We start from the raw sequence: 24,578 nt of genomic DNA on the forward strand, positions 1-24,578 counted from the left end.
ACCACCACGCATGATGAGGCTGATGATGATGATGTGATTAATGATGTAATAGATAATATGACATCTTTCAGTTGTGAACAGGGTCTAAACGAGGACTGATACAGAAGATATGGCAGATATGATTGAGCTTTACGGCCCCCCTTGCAACGAATCAGATAAAGATTTTAGTTTAAATCAAGAGGACTGATGGTCTATGATGATGGTGGTGGTTGTCAGGAAATGATAGAGACAACTGGCAGGATAGAGACTGTTGATGATCAAACAGGTTGTGGTACAGATTTTCTTGTGAGGGAAATACCTTGCTTTAATGTTATAGAAGTCAGACAACCAGCTGATTTAAGAGACACCCCTCTGGATAATATAGAGGAAGTCCCACAGATGCTTAGACATAAACTGACTGATGCTGTAAACTACTGCACAGAGAACACACCATCAGGTAGCCAGTTAAATGTGGTTTTATGTGGCCCCTATCTCGCCAGTGATGTCCAAACAATGCTGACAACAGACAGTGAGTATTCTGCAGACCTGTTTTTAGAGCAGATTTCCCAAGCTCTACAAAGCAATGACACAAGCATGACCCATGACGGGTTAGAATTTGTGGTATCGGTAGCACAGAATAAAAGCTGCAATGGGCGAATCAAATTGGGTACTATACCATATGATCAGATAATACAGAAAAAAAAGCCTTGTCGCTATATGCTAGACAATACAGACAAGAATCTGTGTTTTTCATTGTGCAAGGACACTTGAGAAAAAAGAAAGAAAATCCCACACACTGCTCTTGTTTAGCATCACTATTTATTAATCATATGGTCTTCATGTAGAGGTCATATGGGAGTATGACTGGGAAACACAGATGTGCAGCAATTTATGAAAAAAAACGTTTTAATTCAGTTTAAGGACTGATCTACCATCGTGTGAATTGGTATCAGACCCTGAAAAATTCACAACTGAATGAGTGATGATTATGATGTAAGACAGTTTTGCTTCATCTCTGATGATGTTGCCATGGTTCAATGGCATCACAAAAACACACAGGCTTGTAGAGCTAAAGATGTGGATGTTTTTGTGGGTGCTAACCTGCCCATGCCAGACTCATGCTGTTTGAGCTTCTGGAGAAGTTAGGTGATCGTGTGTTGTACTGTGATACAGACAGTGTTATATTTTTGTCGCGTGATGGTGATTCATCCTCTTGGGCTGTATCTAGGTGATTTGACAGATGAGCTAAATGGTGGACAACTGTGTGGGACAGAGCAAGAGGACTTTATTACAGAACATGTGTCTGCAGGTCCTAAATGCTATGCATACCACACACGTAAGAACAAGACCACTATTTAAATGCAAGGGTCTGACACTGTTATAAAGGATACCTTGGTAAAACTGGTAAACAGCTTTGTGAATAATCAACCTATGAATGATACAATAACGACAGAAGTACTATAAATTTCATTCAGTGTGATAAAAAGAAGCTTCAGCTGAAAAATGCCACAGTTCAAAAGCATCTGCACGTTTTTTTTCCTGATTCCAAAACACTGCTTTATGGATATTTAATCATTTATATAACTTTTGATACCAGGCTCCAGCACACATTTATGCATGGTTGTGTCTGGTCCATTGAATAGTGGTAAAATATTTTTTGTGAAGACTATGATTGAGAATGCTGAGAGACTTTATATGATGACTTGTGAAAAATAAGGGAAATAAATTTTGTGGAAGGATTACCTTCTCTCGACATAAAGTCAACCTACTTATTGTTGACGATCTAATGAATGATGCAAGTGGTCATTTAGAAGTTCATAATATTTTCACCAAGTATGTCCACAATAGAAACCTCAGTTGTATCTATCTTGTGCAGAATTTAGTTATTCACTGCTTAGAATAACATTTCTCAGATGCAGAGCCTTGTATAACATGTTCAGCCCAATCACATTTCTACGGATACGTGATGACATTTCTTTTTCATTGTTTCACTAGATTGCTTGTTTTTTGATACTTAGACATCAGGATGGTCTGACAACATATCTGTTCTGACTGTCTGGCTAACAGAAATATTTGGTATTGGGTTTTTAAAAAGAACAAGATAATATATTATTATTCAGATTAAAGGTTCTACTGACCTTGCTTTGTGTGAAATAGTACTGAATATGTAAAGGGAAAATACCATTAACAACAAGTCAGTGTTGAAGAAGGAATAATGTGGAATTAGATTGATTACCAACAAGAAGGTTGGGGTTTCTAAAAAAAAAAAAAATTGAAAGTGCTCAACCACACTGGAGGAGGATTTTTGTTACCATACCTTTTATTACCAGTCTTTTCACGCAAGGTTGAATTATTTATTTTTTTCCAAAAACGGAATATACGCAAAACATGTATTTGGTCACACAGCATCAGCTGGATTAAGACAACCTGGCAGTTGTGACTCTATTAGACAAAAAGTAGAAAATGAGCTGGATGGTGCAATAATCGATGTACTAAAGCTTGCTCGACACTGACTTGCATGAAAAAGCTAAAAAGTATAATAGCATTAATAGTTTTACAGTGTTTTCTAAATGTCATTAGACAAGGTGATAATGAAAAAGGACTTTTGACACTGTCACATCCAGAGGATGAAGAGAATGAACATAAAGAAAAGCGACAGCTGTACACTAAGGTGGACACAACAGATTTCATTATTACTGATTATTTCAAGAGATGTATCTTGGAACGATCAGGGAGAACCTGTTGTATATAAAGAGGTTCACACGTGCATGATTTGTTAAAGAATATTTGTTAAAGAAGACACACCTATAATTAGTATAAAGAAAAAAGGTAGAAGCCAGAAAAGACAGATCTCCTAATAATGATACGAATGGATGGTTGAAGTTCTGATTTTTAAAATATTGTATTTATTTTTAGGTGTTGTTTTATGTTTTATCTGTTTCATGTGTTGATTATTAAACAAGCATGTAAGTGAGAGAGAATTCAATTTCAATTAATTTCAATTCAATTTTATTTATATAGCGGCAATTATAAGCAGAAGTGATCTCATTGCACTTTTCCTATAGAGCAGGTCTAGACCGTACTCTTTATAATATTAATTACAGAGACCCAACAAATCCCACCATGAGCAAGCATTTGGCGACAGTGAATAGAATCGGTCCAAGCACAGAACCTTGTTGAACTCCATGACTAACTTTGGCGTGCACGGAGGACTCACCATTAAGATGTACAAACCGAGATCGATCTGCTAGATAGAATTTAAACCAGCTTAGTGCGGCTCCTTTAATGCACATTACATGTTCCAGTCTCTCTAATAGGATATGATGGTCAATGGTGTCAAACGCAGCACTAAGATCTAACAAGACAAGTACAGAGACAAGTCCATTGTCTGATGCAATTAAAAGGCCATTTGTAATTTTCACCAGTGCTGTCTCTGTGCTATGATGCACTCTAAACCCTGACTGAAAATCCTCAAATAAACTATTGTTATTTAGAAAGTCACACAACTGATTGGCGACTGCTTTCTCAAGGATCTTAAAAAGAAAGGGAAGGTTAGATGTAGATCTATAGTTGGCTAAAACCCCTGGACCAAGAGTGGGCTTTTTAAGAAGCGGTTTAATTACAGCTACTTTAAAGGATTGTGGTACATAGCCGAGAAGAAGTGCTAACTAAGGGTAAAACACCTTTAAGCAGCCTAGTTGGAATGGGGTCTAAGAGGTTGATGGCTTAGATGAATTAATCGTCGAAGAAGATCGACAGGAGCAAAGCAGCCAAAACACACATCAGGCTCTACAGCTGTTTCCAAGGTTCCTGTGTTTGAAGACAAGTTGGCACCGGTTGAAGGCAGGACTTGATGATTTTTTCTCAAATAGTTAAAATTTTATCATTAAAGAAGCTCATGAAGTCGTTACTACTGAGGGCTATAGGAATACATGGCTCAACAGAGCTGTGATTCTCTGTCAGCCTGGCTATATGTTTTAAGACTATCTTGCAGGACTAAACGAGATTCTTCCAGGTTGTTGGAACACCATTTCCTTTCAAGTTTTTGTGATGTTTGCTTTAATTTGTGGTTTTGGGGGTTATACCATGGAGCTAACCTTCTTTGTTTTATTATCTTCTTTTTTAGAGGAGTGATATAATTGAGTGTTGTTCGCAGTGAGCCTGCAGCGCTATCAACTATCATCAATAGTCAATTTGGGAGGAGCTGCGATTTGCATAGGAGTCCTTTGTTATATTGAGACATAACATTGAATTAAATGCAGATGCAAGTGCTTCCTTAAATTTAGCTACAGCAATATCATATAGACATCTAGAGTAAGATTTTTTGCCTAATGGCGTGTAGTCCAGCAATAGCAGTTCAAAAGTTATTAAATAATGGTCCGATAAAGAAGGATTCTGTGGAAAGACTATTAAATGTTCAATTTCATTGCCATATACCAGAACAAGGTCGAGGATGTTGTTAAAACAGTGAGTGGCTTCATGTACACTCTGACAAAATCCAATCTAATCTAATAACGAGATAAACGCAGTACTAAGGCTATCATCACATATTTTCAGCGTCCACATGAATATTGAAATCACCTACAATAATTACTTGATCTGTTTTAAGGACTAAACTTGATAAAAACTCTGAGAATTCAGATAAAAATTCAGAATAAGGACCAGGAGCGTGGTACACTGTAACAAATAGAATTGGCTGTCGTGTTTTCCAGGTTGGGTGTGAAAGACTAAGAACAAGGCTTCCGAATGAGTTATAATTTAGTTTAGGTTTAGGGTTGATTAATAGGCTTGAGTCGAAGATGGCTGCAACTCCACCTCCTTGGCTGGTGGCTCGAGGAATATGAGTATTAATATGACTGGGCGGAGTGGATTCATTTAGGCTAACATATTCTTCATGACCCAACCAGGTTTCAGTAAGACAAAATAAGTCAGTATGATACTCTGATATTAAATCGTTCACTAGTACAGCTTTAGATGACGTAGATGACGAGATCTGATGTTTAAGAGTCCACATTTAATTCTCCTATTTTATTGTGCTATTTCAGCGTTTTTGTTTAGGTTTTTATGTATAACTCCTCTTCTGTTAACTTTAGATTTTATTAATTTTGTGGTCGGGGGGCAGACACCGTCACTAAGGAGTTCTGGGTGGGTAACTGCTCTGGAAGTGCAGAGAAGCGTGTAGGACTGGAACTCAGCCTCCTGGTCTTGGAGTTGTCATGGTTTTGGTCCACTAATAAAATCGGCCAGATTTCTGGCTATGAGAGCTGCTCCATCCAAAGTGGGATTAATGCCGTCTCTCCTAATAAGACCAGGTCTTCCCCATAAAGTCTGCCAATTATCTACAAAGCCCACTCTTTATAATATTATTTACAGAGACCCAACACATCCCACCATGAGCAAGCACTTGGCGACAGTGGCAAGAAAAAACTTCCTTTAAAAGGCAGAAACCTTGGACAGAACCAGAGAGAGGGGAGGCGGAGAGAGAGAAGGGGGTGGGGGAGGGGTAAACACAATGCAAATTCCACCTAGAATTTTAAAATAATAATGTAATGGTGGTGGTAATATTAATATTAATAAAGTAATAATAATAGGAATGATAGTGATAGGAATAATATTGATAATAATAGTAATAAGACAATAATAATAATAACAATTGTAGTAGCAGTTGTCGAGCAGGAACACGGGGGCAGCAGGTGGCCCACAACCACAGATCCAGACTCTGCAGCTCCGGAGGCAGAAATACCTGCTGAAAGCGAAAGAAGGAGAGAGGAGAGAAACGAGAAAGCAGAAAACTACAGGAAAGACAAGATGATGAGTTAACGCGCATTAATGGGATACAAATGCATACAGATGGAGAGGACAGAAGAAAACATTATTTTTACAAACTGATTGCTTATGGATGACTGTATAAAAATGTGTGAATAAAACATGTTGAAATGTTGATTGTCTTTTTTGTCTGTGACTTTATTTGTTTGCACAAAAACACAACACAATATACAAAAAACAATATTTTACAAGCAGACCTCTGCACACTGCACAGGTAAAATCAAAACAATGCTATAAATCAGGTTGAATTTGACTGACAAACTTACAGACCATTAAATCATTACAAACAAGATTGTTGCTATATTTTTTAACATGCAATGATAGGACAGACCTTTTTGAATATTACATTCAATGGTCACAAGTGGTTGCAAATTTGTCTTGCACTTACCTTGCAGAATAAAATACATTTCCACAGTTAAGCTTGGTAACAGCCATTGTGTACCTCCTAAATGAGAAGGATCCATGTTGATTACAAGCATAGCTGGTAATTCCTGAACACGTTCGAGGTAGCTGATCACAAGCAAATAGTCTAGAAAATAAGCTTCTTTGGATATGCTGTTAATAACCGAAATTAGCTCTATGGTATTCATTTGTATATGTCTTAATAGTGATTGAGGAGCACCTTGCGACGGTTGGAGATTTTAATAGCTAAGTCAAAGACAGCGTAACCGATCAGATTTACAGTTCTAGGTAGTGATCTTCTGAATATTGCTTCAATGCGTACATTTCCTGTTTTGATTAGTGAGACGTACTGTACACATCCCTCGTCCGCCTCAAGATTGAAGCAAAATAATCTATACCAATCTCCAAAATAATTTTGGTTAATGGCCAGTCCACAATCTTTTATCTGCCGCCCTGTTGTTTGAATTAATTAAAAACATTCATGGCTGTACTGTCCATTTCAAAAATCTGGTTGGAATGGCTTAGCAGGGTATGAATGCCCATCAGCATAGTGCTGGAATCTAAACGGGTTACGGACATGGTATCAGAAAAAGCTTCATTATCAACAAAGCACTTACTTTGGGATCTGTCCCAAAAATATATTGTCTTGCTTGCAGACTCTGTTACCAGTAGGAATTTAAAATCTTTTTAGACAGACACGATCAATTGGGTATTTTACATTAGCATGTGTCAATGCTTAGGCGTCTGCCATCTTGATGCCAGGGGCAACAGAAACCTTTTTAACAAATACTAGCAGATACTATGTTGACGCGGTAGCTCAGATATATCAGATATAGCCAACCATTTATTAGTATTTTTCTTGAAAAAACAGGGATTAATTGATTGATTGTATTAATATATTGTTTTTTTATTTGACTAGATGGGCTCCTGAGCTACACTAATGTCCTCTCGGAATATCTTTTAGTTTGTGTGTTAGTGATGCTATTGTTGTGGCTCTATGTCTTTCACATGTTGTCTGCTGTGGGCTGATTGGTATATCTTTTGTCACTGTGCATGGGCCACCAAACTAGTTTTCCGCTCTGGAGGTTAATAAAGTTATTTATCTAAATGTTTAAAATCAGAGGACATGTTTGGAGCTCATGTAGAGCCCCAAAACACTGCCTTCCTGCAGCTCCATTTTAAGGCGAAATTTTCAGGTCTGTGTTTTTATGCATTCTCAGGAGAGAACTGGATTTCAGTGCCGTCTCACTCCTGCAGTGTGCCAGTGTCAGTGTGCTGCAGTTTCTCATAAGTACTTACGTTGTTTGGAAAAGTGCACTTGGTATTTGTTTCCATGGAGATGCCATGAGCAAGGTACCTGGATATGACTTATTCAGTTCAGACATATTTACTCCACCCAACCCCCCTTTCACAGAAACCAAGACTGAGTTTATATTTTAAAATAAAATTAAGAAAAAAGGGTCAATCAGAGCATTCAAGTGTTGACTTCATCTTTCAGTCATTCATTTTAGTTGGAGTTAAACCTAAGTGGAGTTATCCACCCACTCTGCACGGTTCCTCTGATAAATTCCGATACTCCCTTGCCTTCGACATTCACATTTTTGTCTCCATTGGTGATGCTGCTGCTGAGTTGCCTAAACCAACTTAAAAATCTGCTCTTCAGACCCCACACACTGCAATACAGTTGTAATGTTATGTTATAAATGTTGTATAAATGTTATATTGTATGTTATGGAAAGGTTATATTGGTTTGTTTAACTCACACATTCACTTACTACCAACTTTATGTCTGGCAGTATAAAGTAGTGGAGAACGTTCACTTAGATAAACAAACCAAGAGCGTAGGAAGAATATATTTCAAAATGACCATTTTGCCATTATCTACTGCTGTCATGTCTGTCACCACCAACTGCAAGCTCTTCTCTGAGCCAGGAAAAACTGTGAAGACTTAAAGTTCCTGTCGTTATTGATAAAGTGTGAGTCCAAGGCTGCAGCAATCATTCATATTGTCATTATATACAATTAATCATAAAAAAAATCTATTTATTGTAACCGTAAATGTCAAGTTTTTTTCTTAATATCTATATATTTATTTATAGTATAATGGTCTCAATCTCTGATTTTATGAATCAATATTGGATAATTCAAATAAAGATCGATTTGAATCGGAAAATCAATTTTTGAAACACAGTGCTATCATATCTTTGCATTTCCCTCTGTACACTTGAGGCTGCTTTCTGTTGGGCTGGTGGCTGGAGGTGGGCTGGTTGTTGGAGGTTGAAGCATAAGATTATTTAGGTTACAATAAAGTTATATTGATTACAAGCAAATAACATAATAGGTCGCACACTCACACTCCGATCAGTATGATGACTTATAAAAAAAAATAAAAATTAATAAATAAAATGGGAAATTAAATAGGAAAGTAAATAAATTGGGGAACTAATACAAATGTAAATAAATACAGACGCAAATCAAAACAGAAATATCAATTTGTGTCACATTTTAGAAATTATTTAATTTCTACATTCATTTTGATATTTTTGGTGCATTTAATGGCATATAAATTTTTTTATTGTGTCATTTATTTATTTATTTATTTTTGATTTTGGCACTTCCGGGCCTCCATAGGAACTGCTCATCATAAAACGGTGTAGTCCCTCATTCGTCCAGGAATATTCCATTGTAGAAAAGGTTTCAGTCGTAGTCATCTGGACACTGTTTTCAGAATCAAGACGTTTGAGCTCCCATCCGGAAGTCATTCTCAATTGAGAAAACAGTGTCCAGATGACTAAGACTGAAACCTTTTCTACGATGCTCATCATAAAGAATAACTAACGCTCATTCACACTGTTTAGATTAACAATGGTTAAAGAGGCAATCAATTAAATTTGGCTATCAAAATGATTAAAATATAAATAATAATTTTCCTCGGGGAGGGCACCACCCTTAATCAAGGGAAAAGGATAGTTAATTAATATATTGAGTCTCATAAAATACACTAAAGTATCAATTTGGAACTCTGATTAATAATTCAATTAATAACTAACCAGAATTACCAGTAATAGTAAGTTGAAGGACTTGGAGTTCAATATAAAAGAGGTTGGCAAATTATTCACTCTTATGCAACATTGAAGAAACCAGCATAATTATACACAAGAATTTATTAAAAGATGAACAAAACAAAAACACACAATGAATTTTAACTCTAAATGCACTAAACTACAGAACAAAGGGTGTGGGTGTGTGTGTGTGTGATCCAAAATGGCTGCTTGGTTCCAAAATGGCGCTAAACAAAAGAAATCTAATTCAACATGGCAGCTGAACAGCGGCCGCATGGTTTGACAAAGAAAGGTAATTCAAAATGGCAGCTGAGCCATGTTTGATAAAGAGTGTGGCTATGTTAAAAGTCAAATTGGATGTATGTGTGAACTGTGCAGGATAAACAGTGCCAGGTTAGAAAAGAATGATAGTTGCATGCAAGACCCTAACATCAATTTAACATGTGGCTACCTAAATTACCTAACAGTGTGTAGCATGATCAACCCTGATCCTGATGAACATTTTGGATCTTTATTAATGAAAAGAATTATAATTTTTCTGAAAGCTGTCTTCTAAGTCATAAGCCAGGCCTGTCCAGAAACTGATAAGCCTTCCCCAGCAACCTCCTCTGTCCCATGATCTTTGCTGGACTCAGGTCACTAATGGAAGGTTGAATGACAATTTCAAGATTTACGGCGGCCTGCAAAAACTCACAAGCATGAACAACCAGTCTAGTAAATTACAATTTACAATCCCTGATCGTGCATAACACAATCTGACACCACCCTCTTTTAAGGAACATCTCATGATCTCTGGTCTTCATCAAGTTAATTTGTAATGTTAAGACTAACGGAGAAAGAAAATGACTTTGCCATGCAGTATCAAATGTATTAATCAATGTGTTATGTTGATAACAATGTAAGAAGAGTGTGGAGTGTAAAGAAATTAATATGATATCATAGAAAGTATGGATCACCATCTTCTGCATTAATAAGCTATTCTTTCAGGACATCCATAATAATTTGGGACACAGTTTCAGTAGTGTAAGTCCTTGCTTGCCACTCTAATAACATATGACATATTTTCAACTGATCTCGTGATGTCTTAACCTTGATATTAATCAGTTGCTAATGAAAGAGGAAAATGTGAATTTGTATCTACACAACAATTCATTTTATCAGGGCTGGCAATAAGAGGAAATGTAAGTGAAAGGCTGAATTCCACAGGCCTTCAGAGCATGCTGTGTGTCTGCTGACCCACCTCCTCCTCTCATTCCTCTGAGAGGAGAGACAAGCAGACAGACAAAAGACATTCATGAGATGCAAAGATTGCTGAAATATGTGGACATCAAATTTGTGTGATTTTATTTAACCTTTTCATTTACTGTTATAGATATGTGTGTATAACCTATACATGGTGTGTCGTCATAATAGCAGATATCGTAATATATATTAGGCCTACTCTGTATGACATTTTATCAACACTGTTATTTACGTAGGTTATAAGTGGACAATACCCCGTTTTATTCATAAAAGTGTGTGGTGCCTTTCAACAACTGATAAGACAAAGCTTTAACATGGGAGGATTAAACTTAAAATTTTATTAATCCATTTGAAAGAATTATGATAAGATATGGAGGGAGTTTAGTCAAGTTTTATGCCTTTAACACAAACAACCCCGCCCTCTTACAAGACTAGAGGAAACTTCTTGTCCTGCCTCACTCACGAAAACCTGGGCTTTACACACCAGTCACATGGTGCAGAGAAGGAGAAATAGAGAGAGATAGCTAGACGGAGTGAAATAGCCTCAAAGACTTAACTCTAAAAGAAAGAAACTCTATTAGCGAACTTAAATTGCTGATACCAGATTAAAGAAGTTACTACATCCAGTTGCAGCATCGGAGTCCTAACGAGGACAGTTACGAACTTTAAACTCAGTCATCATTTGGCAGATGCTCACACCGCATTGCCGTCACAACCAAACTTCATCAGCCTGCTTATGGAGGAAGCTCTAACTCCGACAAGAGCCATTAATTTATTAACTAATTAATTTTTGCTTATAAAGGAGTGGTCCCCATTTTATAAAAAAGTCTGGAGAAAAGTCTTTGCTATGCAGTCCGTTTTTGCAGATGGAGGAACTGGTTGCTCGTCTGTTGTTCTCCTCAAAGTTCTTAAAGTTAGCTGACAGACTTTATGTAGTAGCTGTTGGCACTAACCTTTGTGGCAGAAATCTTACGCAGGCCCCGGCATTGCTGCTGTAAGAGAGTTCAGTTTTGCTGTGTGTCTGCTCCAAGCAGGCCACACTGAGAACAGCTGCTGCTGAGCAGCCGTGGTGTAGATGAAGCCAGGAGGAAAAAAGAAAGAACAATGGCCGCTGATCCTTTTATTGACCTGGTGACATCACAGGTCACAGGTTAGACTGACCAGTGGTCACTGGAAGCTAGGTCCATGGGGGGAGTTCACACCTGTGAAGTCTTGGAGGATTGTGGGAGACTGAGTTAAATGGCTCTCCTTTGTTTACAGAAAATAAGAGCATGCTCAGTTAGTCCCACAAATTAATGATGGAGTGCCAGTGGTCCCAACAACACACACACCAATAGCACAGCCTTTGGCATCAATTTGGGTTTCAGTATCTTTCCCAAGAAAACTTAGACATGCGGGGGGTGCTGGGGATCAAACTGTCGATCTTCTGATTAGTGGTTGACCTGCTCTGCCTCTAAGACACAGTCGCCCCAGAACGATGATGAGAATATTCATTGATTCATTTCCTGTCTATTCATAAGATTCACAAAAATGTGAGAGTTAGGTTCTTCCTGGACAAAACCACATTCCTGCATGAATTCTTCTCATTTCAACACCACCAATCTGACTATACAATGTTCTTTGAGGGAGGTGAGAGCCAGAGTGAGTAGGGATGTATTACCAATAATTCTTAGCCTATGTGTGTTGGGAGATAGAAGAATTAGCTGGCACCTTAGTCACTGTGGAGGAGGGCTAGCTGTAGGGAGGGGATACAGCTGGAATAATCGCTCCCGAAAGAAGCACAGCTACACAGGAGCCATCACTCTGAGCCCCAGCCCACTCCACCCACCTGTTAAATAAGCATGAGGAAAGCAGATCAGCGTTATGACAGTGTATATGTGTATTCACTGTAAAAATGTTTTGTGGAAGTGGGATTTTGTGCTCGTTAAAGGAAGCTATTAGTAAAGTTGCATGTGGAACATGTGTGTCAAAGAGGATGCAGATCTCCTCAGCTCCACTGCAGGGTTGCCTAGGAAACCAAAAAGGGGCAAGAGCAGTATGCAAACAGTTGCTGTCAAGTACTTGAAAGTGTTGTAACCAGAGAAAATAAAAGTACCTTCAAATGATAATGGCAGTAATGGAAATTTGCTATGCACTGCACAATGTACGTTAACTACCAGAACATTCGTCAGAAAATGCAATATGTTGCACTACAATGAGCTTTATCGTTAAACTCCTAAAACTCATTAAAATAGCTTTATAAAAACTGTATTTTTAATATTAGTTGATGTTCAAATCAATTTTATTTATATAAAGTCAATTCATAACTGAAGTTATCTCACTGCGCTTTTCCTATAGAGCAGGTCTAGACCGTACTCTTTATAATATTAATTACAGAGACCCAACAAATCCCACCATGAGCAAGCATTTGGCGACAGTGGCAAGAAAAAACTTCCTTTTAACAGGCAGAAACCTTGGACAGAACCAGACTCAATGGTAGGTGGCCATCCGCCGCTGCCGTGTAAGGTTTTGAGAGAGAGAGAGGAGAGGTTTGGGGGAAGGGGATAGGGTTAGGGAGGCACAATGCAACGACCACGTAGAATTTTTTTATATTTTTTATATAGAAGAATAGTAATTGTAGTGTTAATATTAATAAATTAGTAATAATAGCAATGACAGCTATAGGAAGAATAATGTCAGCATCAGTAACAGAGCCAATAACAACAACTGTAGTAGCAGTTGTCGAGCAGGAACACGGGGGCAGCAGGTGGCACAGAATCACAGATCCAGACTCTGCAGCTCCGGAGGCAGAAATACCTGCTGAAAGCGACAGAAGGAGAGAGGAGAGAAACGAGAAAGCACAGAACTACGGGAGAGAGAAGATGTTGAGTTAGTAACATGCAGTAATGGGATAAAAATGCATACAGATCGAGTGGGAGAGAAGGAGAGAGGAAAGAGGCGCATCATGTGAAGTCTCCCGGCATGTTCTAGTGTGAATACATTTACTCAAGTAGTGTACTTTAAGCACCTGCTTCAGAGCCCTCCGGTCCTGGGCCATGCACATCCCATACCAATTTGTAATGTTTCCAGTCAGGATGCTTTCTATTGCTCCTCTGTAAAAGTTAAAAAGAACTTGGAATGGGAATTTTGCCTTCTTAAGTTTCCTTAGGTTTCTGAGCTTTCTTTACCAGCATGGAGATGTGTGATGTCCATGACACAGGTTCTGTGTGATGCTGATTCCCAGGAACCTAAAACTGTACACCTGCTCCACCTCAGCTCTACTGATGTAGACAGGTGTGGGTGTCTTTCATCTTTGTGTCCATTACCCTAAAATCACCGATCAGCTCCTTGGTTTTGCTGAGCATTAGGTTGTTCTTATCGTTGTTTATTATCTGATGATGGTAGTGTCATCCGCAAACTTCACAACAAAGTGCTCTCCATGTCGGGGGTTACAGTCGTGGGTGTACAGCAGGAAAAGGAGGGGGCTGAGCACACAGCCCTGGGGGGCTTCGGTGTTCAGCACTAGAGTGGAGGAGGTGTGACCACCAATCTGAACTGTCTGGGGTCTGTTTGTGAGGAAGTTCAATATCCAGTTGCAGAGTGTGGTCCTCAACCCAGAGTGCTAAATTTTATAAATCAGTTTCATGGGGAAGATTGTGCTGAATCAACAAACAGCTTTCTGATGTAGGTGTTGTTATTTTCAAGATGCGTGAAGGCTGAGTGGAGGCCAGTGGAGGTTCGCATAATATGGACATTGCAGTGTTACTACTTTTACTTAAATAAAAGATTTGAATAATTCTTCCACCATTTTTTTTTTACAATATATGCAATGATTGTGGTAATTCCTGAGAAAAACCAAAACAATTTGTTGTTACCCACTCTGCCAAAATCTTTGCAGCTAACTAACTAACTGGCTGTAGTGATTCAGCTAACGCACCCACTAAGATAAATATATTTGCACGAATGCATTATTTGTATATGCACAGATAATGTGCTCTGAACAGATTCGAAAAACATCCGAATTTTTGCCGTAATAATTGACAGATTACAACAAAGCTAACACCTCTTCTTCTCAGAGTCATGACTCAGTCAAATCTAAACACATAGACATCATTCACATCTTTGTTACAATCAGCAGAATTCACTCTTTACAGTGGATCTCGGTGTCCATCAAGGATAGACATCCATAAGTCCGTTTAGAAATCATTATAAAGGTCACTCCTTAAACTTCATGAGATCCTGTGTCTTAATCATCAGATTCAGACTTTTTTCCTTTTTTTCAGTGTCAGAGTAATCCAGTTGATTGTTGTCTGTACTGTGTGAACCAGAACTGCTAGTAGCCAAAGCAGGACTTCATATAATGCAGATTTCCCAACATGTAAACAAATAGTCTATCGGCTAAAAACACTGAGGGGAACTAGTTGTGTAGTGTGGAATAAAGCTGACTGATGTTCTGCAGGTTTTTTTTACCTCAGAATCAGATATTGAAGGCTAGAATTGACTGCGGCTTGACATAAGACAGGAAACTGAGGAAGTGAAGTTAGGGACCGTCTCAAAATTGCATTCTAATTGGCCAAGGGAGCTTTTACAAAATTTATTTTCATCTGGACCTCCTCCCATTGCATGCACAGCCTCCCTTCTTAAGACAAATTATAAAATAGGGCCCATTCAGCCTGTTTTTGTCAATGGCGTTCTCATTTTTCATCCTAGACACTTCAGACCTTTACATTAATCTGAGCCTCCTCCAATTATATACACAACCTCCAGTTTTTTTAAGAAAACCAATATGGCCCAGTACAATTCTAGTACTAATGTATTATTTTCACTATTAATTTCCACCCAGACCATTAACAGTTACACAAGTTTATTTAGACTAAGTTTAGGCTTACTTTTTTATTTTTTTGTAGGTGGGGTTCAAATACAAATAATTTTTTATTATTTGATTAATTCAGGTACATGGTCAAAAGATTATACAGTATTATTTTCTTATAGATATATGTACGAGGTTTGTATGGTAGTAGAAAACATTTTAATGCAGAAAATGAGATTGGACAATGTCTAACAACTTCTGGTATAAGGCACACCCACTTCCGTTAAAATCCGATACAGATATTTTACAGGTGTACAGATATTTTTGTGACATAAACAGATACAGATAAAGATAGTAGCTTTATGTTAAATTCATAGTTCACATATGTCCCATGTTTGACTTGATGCAACTACTGTTTTTGTGCTCCTCAGCCTTTATGTTATCCTGAATTTGTTTAAAAAAATCTTAAATATTACTTGTATGAACTCAGTGTCACCCTGATTTTCCACCTAATAGTTGATGCACAATAGTAATAACATACTCTGCAGCTGAGTATTGCTGAAGAGCAGAAGAGCAGAATGCATACAATCACATGTGGCCCTGCTGACAAAAATACTCCATACCAGATTAGGATTTTGTCATTGTATTTTCTGATAAAACCTTTGGATTAACAGTTAATGCCAAGGGTTTAACAGATACTTCCACTGTTACTATAATTACATGATTAAACATTTTAGCAAGCACAATTTATCCTGTTATATAAATTGCTGAATTTTCGATCTATATATTGATCTGTCTCATTTTGACATACATTAGAATTGCACCTACTGCATGAAAATTATATGATATGACTGTAGCATTAGGGAAGGCTTGACCCATAAACCAAAAGTTGGGAGGAACATGTGTACATGCCAGTCTGTAACTGATAAGAAAGACAAAGCTTCACACTGCACATGTTTAAGTTGGAGAAAATCTCAGTAGGAAGATAGCAATCTTTGCTGGCACAGGCATCAAGTGTAACTCACAACATTACACCTGCAGGCAGGCCTTATTCTCAAAAGTTGAATTTCCTTAATTATAACTTAATCACTACTGAAATCAACCAAGATTATATATACTGTATATAAATATCCATCTACCCATCTATTAATCTAAGAAATAAGATAATGAATTCCTCCTTTCTCCTAATGACCATCTTTCAGAATCATGGGAAAAAATAATGTCTCCTCCTGGTTTTGCTGGGCTATTCCAATTCCCGCCTTGATTTCCTTTTCACTTACAGCAGAAATCAAAGTACATGTTAAATATTAAACTAAAATATTTTAATTGGTGTTTTCTCACACAATACAAAACAAATAGTTGTTGTAACAACAAAATTAAATACTGTTTTAATTCGTAGAAAAGGTTTCAGTCGTAGTCATCTGGACACTGTTTTCAGAATCAAGACGTTTCGGCTCCCATCCGGAAGTCATTCTCAATTGTGAAAAAATGGGACGGGAACTAGAAATTTAAGCTACTCTGTGTGACATAAGCCCTGCCCTCAGGAAGGAGTCTGCCTGAGTATCTGTTAATAGCTAGTTTCACCTGAAACTGACCTAATAGTTTCAAGATGGCCCAGTAATCAGTAATCAGGCCTATTGTTTTCTGGCTGCATCTACCTCATCACTGTTAAGGACCTGATTAGCATGTGATTGGTGACTGTTTTAATTAAAATCATATTGATCATTAGGCTGATTTTGCTGTCTTGTTTGAAGTTGATGGCTAGTGCCAAAATTAATTAATAGATTAGTCAATAGATTGAAAATCAATCTTTTTGATTTGAGTCATTCATCAAGGAAAAAATCCAATTATTTGCTGGTTCAAGCTTCACAAATTCAAATTCAAGAGCATTTGCTGCTTTTCTCTGTTTTATATAATTTTAAACTGAATATCTTTGGGTTTAAGTCTATTGGTTGGACAAAACAGGCAATTTGAAGAAATCACCTTGGGCTCTGGCAAATTGTGGTGGGTGCTTTTCACTCTTTTTTGACATTTTATAAACAAAATGATGAATCACTTAATCGATAATGAAAATTATTTTTAATTGCAGCCATCTCATGTTGGCTACAATGTGAATGCAGCGTAACGGATAGTAGCTGTACATGTTAATAATTTACATACAACTAGTACCATGGTGTTGGCTCTAAATACACAGTCATGACAATACTGTGTTTAGCCTGTTGAATCTTTTGGATTCACTCACTGCCATAATAGTTCACTACTGCACAGAGGCTTGGGTTGGGAATCACTCTCAGAGGCCAGGACACATTGTATTATACACATGCACACCCTGCAAAAGATGTATAGTTAAAGTTTTTCTCTGCTAGGCTCATAATGCCTTTGCACGCACGCTATGTGCCTTAAATACCGTGCCAGCTGCCATGTTTAAAGCAGCTCAGGAGTGAATGGAGCAGAGCTGGTAGTCACTATCTTTGTGTCAAGTTCTTAATGCCTTACACTAAACTTGTACATAACACGATGAAAACACTATACTGGTGTAAGAAGAAGGCTATGTAGATATTAGATAGAAGAGGGTGGAGAATTGGATGCCTGGTTGTTGATGAGTTGTTGAACCACTTCATCTGTTGATGGGAGAAGTGGAGTTTTGTTCATTAAGGGTATAGTTGGAAACGAGTGCTGGCACATTACCCAGAAGAGAGCTGAATTAGAAATCAGCTATGCAGGGTATAAGGTCATTGTCTGCATTGAAGGGAACAGGCAGCCTCTATGTCTGAGGATTAGGCTTGCTGTTAGCTTGCCACCAGACATCTGGTCCTCTCACAGCACACTGTTTCACAGGTTTCGCAGTACTGCAACATGACTGGGAGCAGGGAGGTTTTACTGCACTGTGAGTTACTCTTGACAACTTTCTGCCGCTGTATTTTTGAAACTGAAATTATGGTTACTAACTTTTTTTCCCTATAGAGCTCAGTTTAGGAATAGCTATTGATGATCACATTTGCCAGTTTTGATGGTTGTGGAATGTAAAGCAGTGTAGAGAGGGGAGTATTTGAGACCAACTGTCAGTGCTTGTCAAATTGACATGGAGGTGAGTGCTGCTGATGGATGTCTGGTTTGATCGTTTCTTTAGTAAAGTTATTTTTATTTTTATTCCTTATAATGAAACAAAAGACAGAACCTATTTCCCCTTTTAAAGACAAGCTATATTGCAATACATTTGCTGTATTGCAAAGTTTAGGTATAATTCTACTGCATAACTTTATTCTGTCGAGTGACAACTAACAACAACTGGTTTTGTACCACGTAGAGTCATAGACATATACTCATCCCGCTGTACACCAACCCTTCAATCATTTGCATTTTTGCTGTATTCATTTGCATCCATAATAGCCTGTTTTCATTTGAATTGCAAAAAGATAGAACTGTGACTGTTTTTACATCAATATTTATTATTGATGTAGTTAAATTTATTTCCAGTTTCTAAAAACAGAATACATGGAATAATTTGTGTATGACTGGGAATGCGTTGTTTTTATTAAGATCTATGTAAATGTAAATGTGTCTTTTATGTGCATAGCCAAGGCATTGGACTGACGTGGCAGATCACTTGTTATGAATCTAGTTCTTTGGTAAAACATTGCTAGCCATTCAAAAATGTGTCTGCATTTTGAAAACAATAGCACCTGAATTAAATGCCAAACAAAGATGCAGCTGTTTTGTGTTGCTGTAATGATGCACCAACAGATGTTGAGTCCATTTCTCCAGAAGATTCTAATGCAGTGAGGCGTATACAGCAGCTACTCATGCTGTCATTCAGTCAATGCAGACCATGTGAAAATGTTTGCACCAATATGGTCACTAGTCCTGGCTGAATGAACAATATTCATTTTCATTTCAACTTCTGCATTGATGTTTGGAAAAGATGCATGCAGTTTGGTACATTTGTTGCACATGCTGCTTTCGGTCAGTCACGTTGATCTGCTATGAAGCTTCTGGCTGGGAAGCTTTGTTGTTATGGTAGTGTCTATGTTGGTGTGTGTGTGTAGACACATAATTGTGAAAACAGTATAACCAAAATATACAGTATGAGTGTCATTCTGAAACTCTGTATAGAGTTCATGAATAGTTTGGGGCATTTTGCTGCAGACATTTGCATATTTATTATTAATATTGCTGGTTATCCATTTGTTCTGTGTAAATATACTGTTAATACATTAATGTCTGCCTCACCTATAGCTGGACATCAATATAATATTAGGTTTGATTCTTATTTTCACTTTATTCAGTAAGAAATCAGAAAGTCTGTCTTTTACACTTGGGGTCTGACTGACAATTGGAACACAGCCATCCCAACCTGTTATTTACAAAATATTCCTTAGAATATGGGTTCAATCACTGGTGACTCTTTTCTTTGTGGAATTTGCATGTTCTTATCTGTGTTCACATTGGTTCCCTCCCACCTTAAAGACATGGTGAGTATTAAGAACACTTGGTCATAGGAATACAAGCATACAATAGGTGTGGGAAGGTCCATTTTGTTCTTTCTTATTTCTGAATTGATCGGCGTACAGTAGTAAAAGAATGATGTGTTCACAATGTGAGAAGAGGGTGGGTTTTATCAGCTGAAAATTGAGAACAATGCAGATGAACACTGTCTTCTGGCTGGGCACAAGGGAGCTTTTCTTGAAATAGAAGTTGAAGCCAGAGATTGAGTGGAGTCAGCAGTGGGCTTTATATTTGGTGTGTGTTCTATGCTTATAGCTGGCAGCATTCTGCATAGAAGTCAGGAATGGGTTTGCACCAGCTATTCATAAATCCATTACTAAGTCCTCCCTAAGTTCTTAGTGACTGCTAACTTCTTTCAAACTAGTGATTTACCTAGTGTTGCACCATTAAAGTTTAAGGAATGTTAAAATTCTTAGTATTCTTAGTAAATGTCTAAATCTTTTGCCAGGAAACATTTGTTGTGCCGTCAAAGCAAAAGCAATCAACTATGTAAACAGGACGTCACTGCAGCATCAGCAGCTGTAACATAACTTATTGAACCATCATTTGATGGAATCTGTTTCATATATTGTATGTATTGTTGCAGTGCTGATTTAGGTTAAACTGGTATGTATACATGTGTTTCTTTTATTGATGACACAGTTAACTGTGTTGTCTGTGAAGAAGTTAACTAGCACCTCAGTCATGTAATATCTATATTTCCACAGATATCCAGGAGTTCTATGAAGTGACGCTACTAAACACACAGAAGAGCTGCGAGCAAAAGCTGGAGGAGGTCAACCACATGGCAGACAAGTGGGAGAGTGTTTCAATACAAAAATCTGAGCTTGCACACTCTGCCTGTCCAGTGGAGGAGGTGAGTCTCTGACATAGTGTATCAGCCAAGCAAAATCTCAGACATACCTGGACTAAAGAATTACCTCTGTATGACTAGGTTGTTTGCTAAAGCCATTCAAGTGCAGAAGTAAAGCAGTTGGAGGCTGAGGTGGAGAAATTTCTTGCAGACAGCAGCAGCAGTAACAGCAGCAAGTCAATAGACCGCCAAGTCACTGTAGAGAGATGTGCTGGTTGTATTGAGCTGTCAGCTGAACAGCATAATGTGATGTAAAATTTCAAAAAAATTGACAGAAGTTTGACAGCCTCAGTTACAAACTGGAGGTGCAGAGATTGAAAGAAGTGGGCATATAGGAGGCAGGGAGGGTCTAATGAAAGACACTATTGAGTTGCTTTACGGGAGATATGGGTAATGTAGTTTTTGGAGCTTCACCCATACTAGAGACTAAAAGTCAGCATATCCTGGCCTCTGACAATTCTTTTTTTTTTTTTCAAATTGTCCTGTGTGCTAACTAACTGGCATTTGAAACGGACCTAAATTGTCTTAGGTTTGACATTTGTTTATAGTACATTATTAATATGTTTACAGTCATCAGACACTACAGTTATTTTACCATTTCATTTCAATATCAAACAACTTGCTTGTTACTATACCAGCTTGGTACAGCAAACCACTTCAAAGTTTACTTGTTGTGCTAGGAAGCATTTGTTTCAAAGGATTCCGTTTTAGTTGAGAAGCAGTAATTGACTCCCCATGAAGCTGAACCTTGTAAACAAACCAGCCTCATCTCTTCTGGGTTGATGAGAAACCCACTGAAATTTGTTGAATCATGGCACAAGAGTTCTAAGAAAGCCACACTAAAGTCATGAACAAGGACTGAATATGAATAGGGTGTCTTCCAGAACATTTTTTCATGTGATATTCATCTTCACACAATACTGTTGTCTTTTTGCTTCTGAATTTCTAATAGGAGCAAATTGTAGTCCACCTGCTTTATGTCTTTTCTAGCAAGGTAAAATATCTTTTACGTATAGATTTTTTATGCTAATTATATGTGGCTGGTGACTCAAGTATAATGTCTATGGGAGAGGAGTGTCAGTTGATGATGTTGTAAATTGATTTAAATGTGCCGTGTGAAATGAACATATTATGAATATACCATATGACTAACTTGTGCACTCAGTATACTGATTAAGATGTTGGGCCTCACCCCACCACGTGTGGAGAACAAAGACAGCAGCGTAGTTGTGAAGGGTAAAGCTTTGACCCGAGGCCTAAATGTGAAGCAAAGGCCAGATAGTAGAATGCTGCCAAATCTCACACTTAGGTGTAAGATTGATGTGAGATTTTGGTGGAAGCCAACGTGAGATCTCAGTTGAATCTAAACACTGGATTCCTACTGGATGACGCGCAATACAGCGCATGAAATCCAGACGCATAGCTATGACGTCATCACCTCTGTAAAGCCTAGTGCCACACACTGTGATGATAAGATAAAAGAGCTTGGATGTGCTTGGACAAATAGCCCTCATCTGCTAATGCAAACTTCAAGTGCAAGCTGAAGAGCAAGAGGAGCACTACACTCAGCTACAGTGTAGCTATCAAACGGTGCAACAGCGCAATGCCAGCTTGTACCAGGACGTCCTGTCGACTCAGACAGAACTCTCCCGAGCACGGGAGGCTTGAGACGAACTAGGGGAGAGCACAGAAATGCTCCGCGCGCAGCACCACAGAGAGCAGAAGCCAGGCATAAAGGAACACAACAAAGGGGGGAAGAACACTATGAAGCCCTGCGCAGCTTTGGTCCATCACCGGTTGGTGAACCATATAGATCCCGCAACTTGCGCCAGCGCCTCGACCAAACTCCATCCCCACCGTTGAGAGAACAAAGCCGCTCTCACTGCTATGGCGACTTGAGTGACGATGGAGCTTCGGATGACTCGGACGGACCATGCCCTCCCCGAGAACAAGGCCTGAACATCCGACAGCTTGACTCCCTTGCCAGGGATGTGGAACGGTTCGACCCAAAAAGTCAAACATTGATGACTATCTACATGAGATAGAACACTGTCTTTTGGATCTACCTCACACATCGATGCGTGAAAAACTAAAGCTCATCTGGAAAACCACTTCCAGGTCTATGTCTTCATGAAGATACTCCTGCCAGGGACCTGAGATCAATACTCGGGACTCTGCCACTCTCGGCACCTTTGCTATCGCGCAAAGAAGGCACAAACCCCCAAGGGAGTACTACAGATGGTTGAGAGCTGCGTACTTCCAGGTACGCCCCAGGTTAGGAGGAGGAACAGCATTTCATATCCTTATTCCTTATATAATCTCCATGAGGATGTGCAGTATGATGTCACCATGCGGTGCTGTGAGGGAGACCTCACAATGCCAAAGATCAGGACATATGCTCAACTGTCTTGGGAGACGTGTGCGGACCCTGCCAGGAGGCCAGAGGCCAGAATCTTGGGAATCCAGGCCTCGGAAGACCAAAGCTTTGTGATCGAAGGCACCGAAATCCCTCGCGTCAACAGGAAGCCTGGACACCAAAGACGCCATAACTCCCACCAGGATGGGGTCGAGCCAAGGGGGTGGGAACGGGACCCATCCCCATAGTCGATCCAAATATTTATACCTCAGTAGTGGTAGGGGGTGTATCAGCACCCTCGCCCCACTTGATTCCGGTTCTGAAATCAGTCTGATGTGCGCCAGAACTTTTGCAGAGATGGCTAGAGCCATGCTCGCCCTTGCAAAACTGTTACAGGTTGAGACCCCATTTACATGTTATAATGTAATCCATTATTATTATTAATATAACTGCTAACTGCTGCTAATTGTAACTGTTAGCTGCTGTTAGCTAAGTTAGTTATCTCAGTTAGATCCGTGCAACCACCCGTCCTATTAACTAGCTGACTCAGCCCTGGGATCCCATGAGGCAAACCCGGCTAGAAAACCACTTCCATACTGTATTCCCTGTAAAACTAGCCACCGTACGTCTGTGCGTGATGACCACCCACGGGGTCACGTCCACCGTCTTCCTCACCCCCCTCCCCATTGTCCCATACACACACAGACCTTATATGCTTGTTGTATGCTTATTGTGTTAGCGGTTGTTGGCTGAAGTTATTGATTGTTAATCAGTGCTAATGTTAAATAAATGCTACGCTATTGTATCTTTTAAATGGTCAATGCTTGGACTTCACCCTTCACTGTCAACCATTATTCATGTAAGATAGTACCTTAAATATCAGCATTTTTAGGGGGGCAGCCTCCTTTGACACTGTTTTTCATGTTTGGTTATTGGTCCCTGATCCCAGGGTGGTGCCCCATAATTATTAATAATATAATATTAATACTTTTATTACTATTCATAAATATCTTTCATATTTTGCTAATTATCAAACCTGCCCTACCTGAATCCCAACAATTTACACAGAAAACTAATGTTGCATGCTCAGACAGATTATGCAGTTATATATAACCAGCCGTTGGTAAAGAAAGAGTGTTTAAACTTATAATAACTTCAAACCATATAATGTGTGTAACTGGGAGAATATTAAAGTTCTTTTTTTAAATATAGTCTGAAGCACTCTGAAAACAATGGTGACAGAAATATGCCTAGAATTGCCTGAACATGCCCAGGCGGGGAGAGTTGTGGAATTTCCCCGATTCCATTAGAATTGCCTCAAGGAAGATTCAAGGCTTTCCAAATGCCCAAATATGGAAGACATGACACCATTGTTTCCAGGAGAATCCGCCAGAGTATGAGGGACTTTGTGGGCTATAAAAGACAGTACATAGGGCTCTGAATTCCGGTTCCGGAACTTGCTTGGGTTTACTTCTTGTGAAAGAATTAACTCTATTGCATTGAACTCTGACCATCTCCAGTGAATTAGTTATTAGTAAAGTGTTGGAAAGGAAATCCAGAACC

General features: G+C 38.7%; 1 protein-coding gene across 25 annotated transcripts in view; it reads left to right on the forward strand.

The window, feature by feature from the left end:
• Window positions 1–24,578, forward strand: part of dlg2 (discs, large homolog 2 (Drosophila)) — a 208,837-nt gene that overhangs the window by 18,956 nt on the left and 165,303 nt on the right. For 24 of the 25 annotated variants that reach the window (XM_044222406.1, XM_044222362.1, XM_044222370.1 and 21 more), the window contains exon 4: window positions 20,514–20,662. In XM_044222406.1, coding sequence (XP_044078341.1) covers window positions 20,514–20,662 — 149 coding nt within the window. Of the gene's footprint in view, window positions 1–18,144; window positions 18,188–20,513; window positions 20,663–24,578 lie in introns of those variants that run through there. The other variant, XM_044222377.1, reaches the window with a different exon arrangement.

Source organism: Siniperca chuatsi, linkage group LG14 (genome assembly GCF_020085105.1).
Source record: "Siniperca chuatsi isolate FFG_IHB_CAS linkage group LG14, ASM2008510v1, whole genome shotgun sequence".
Lineage (NCBI taxonomy): Eukaryota > Metazoa > Chordata > Actinopteri > Centrarchiformes > Sinipercidae > Siniperca > Siniperca chuatsi.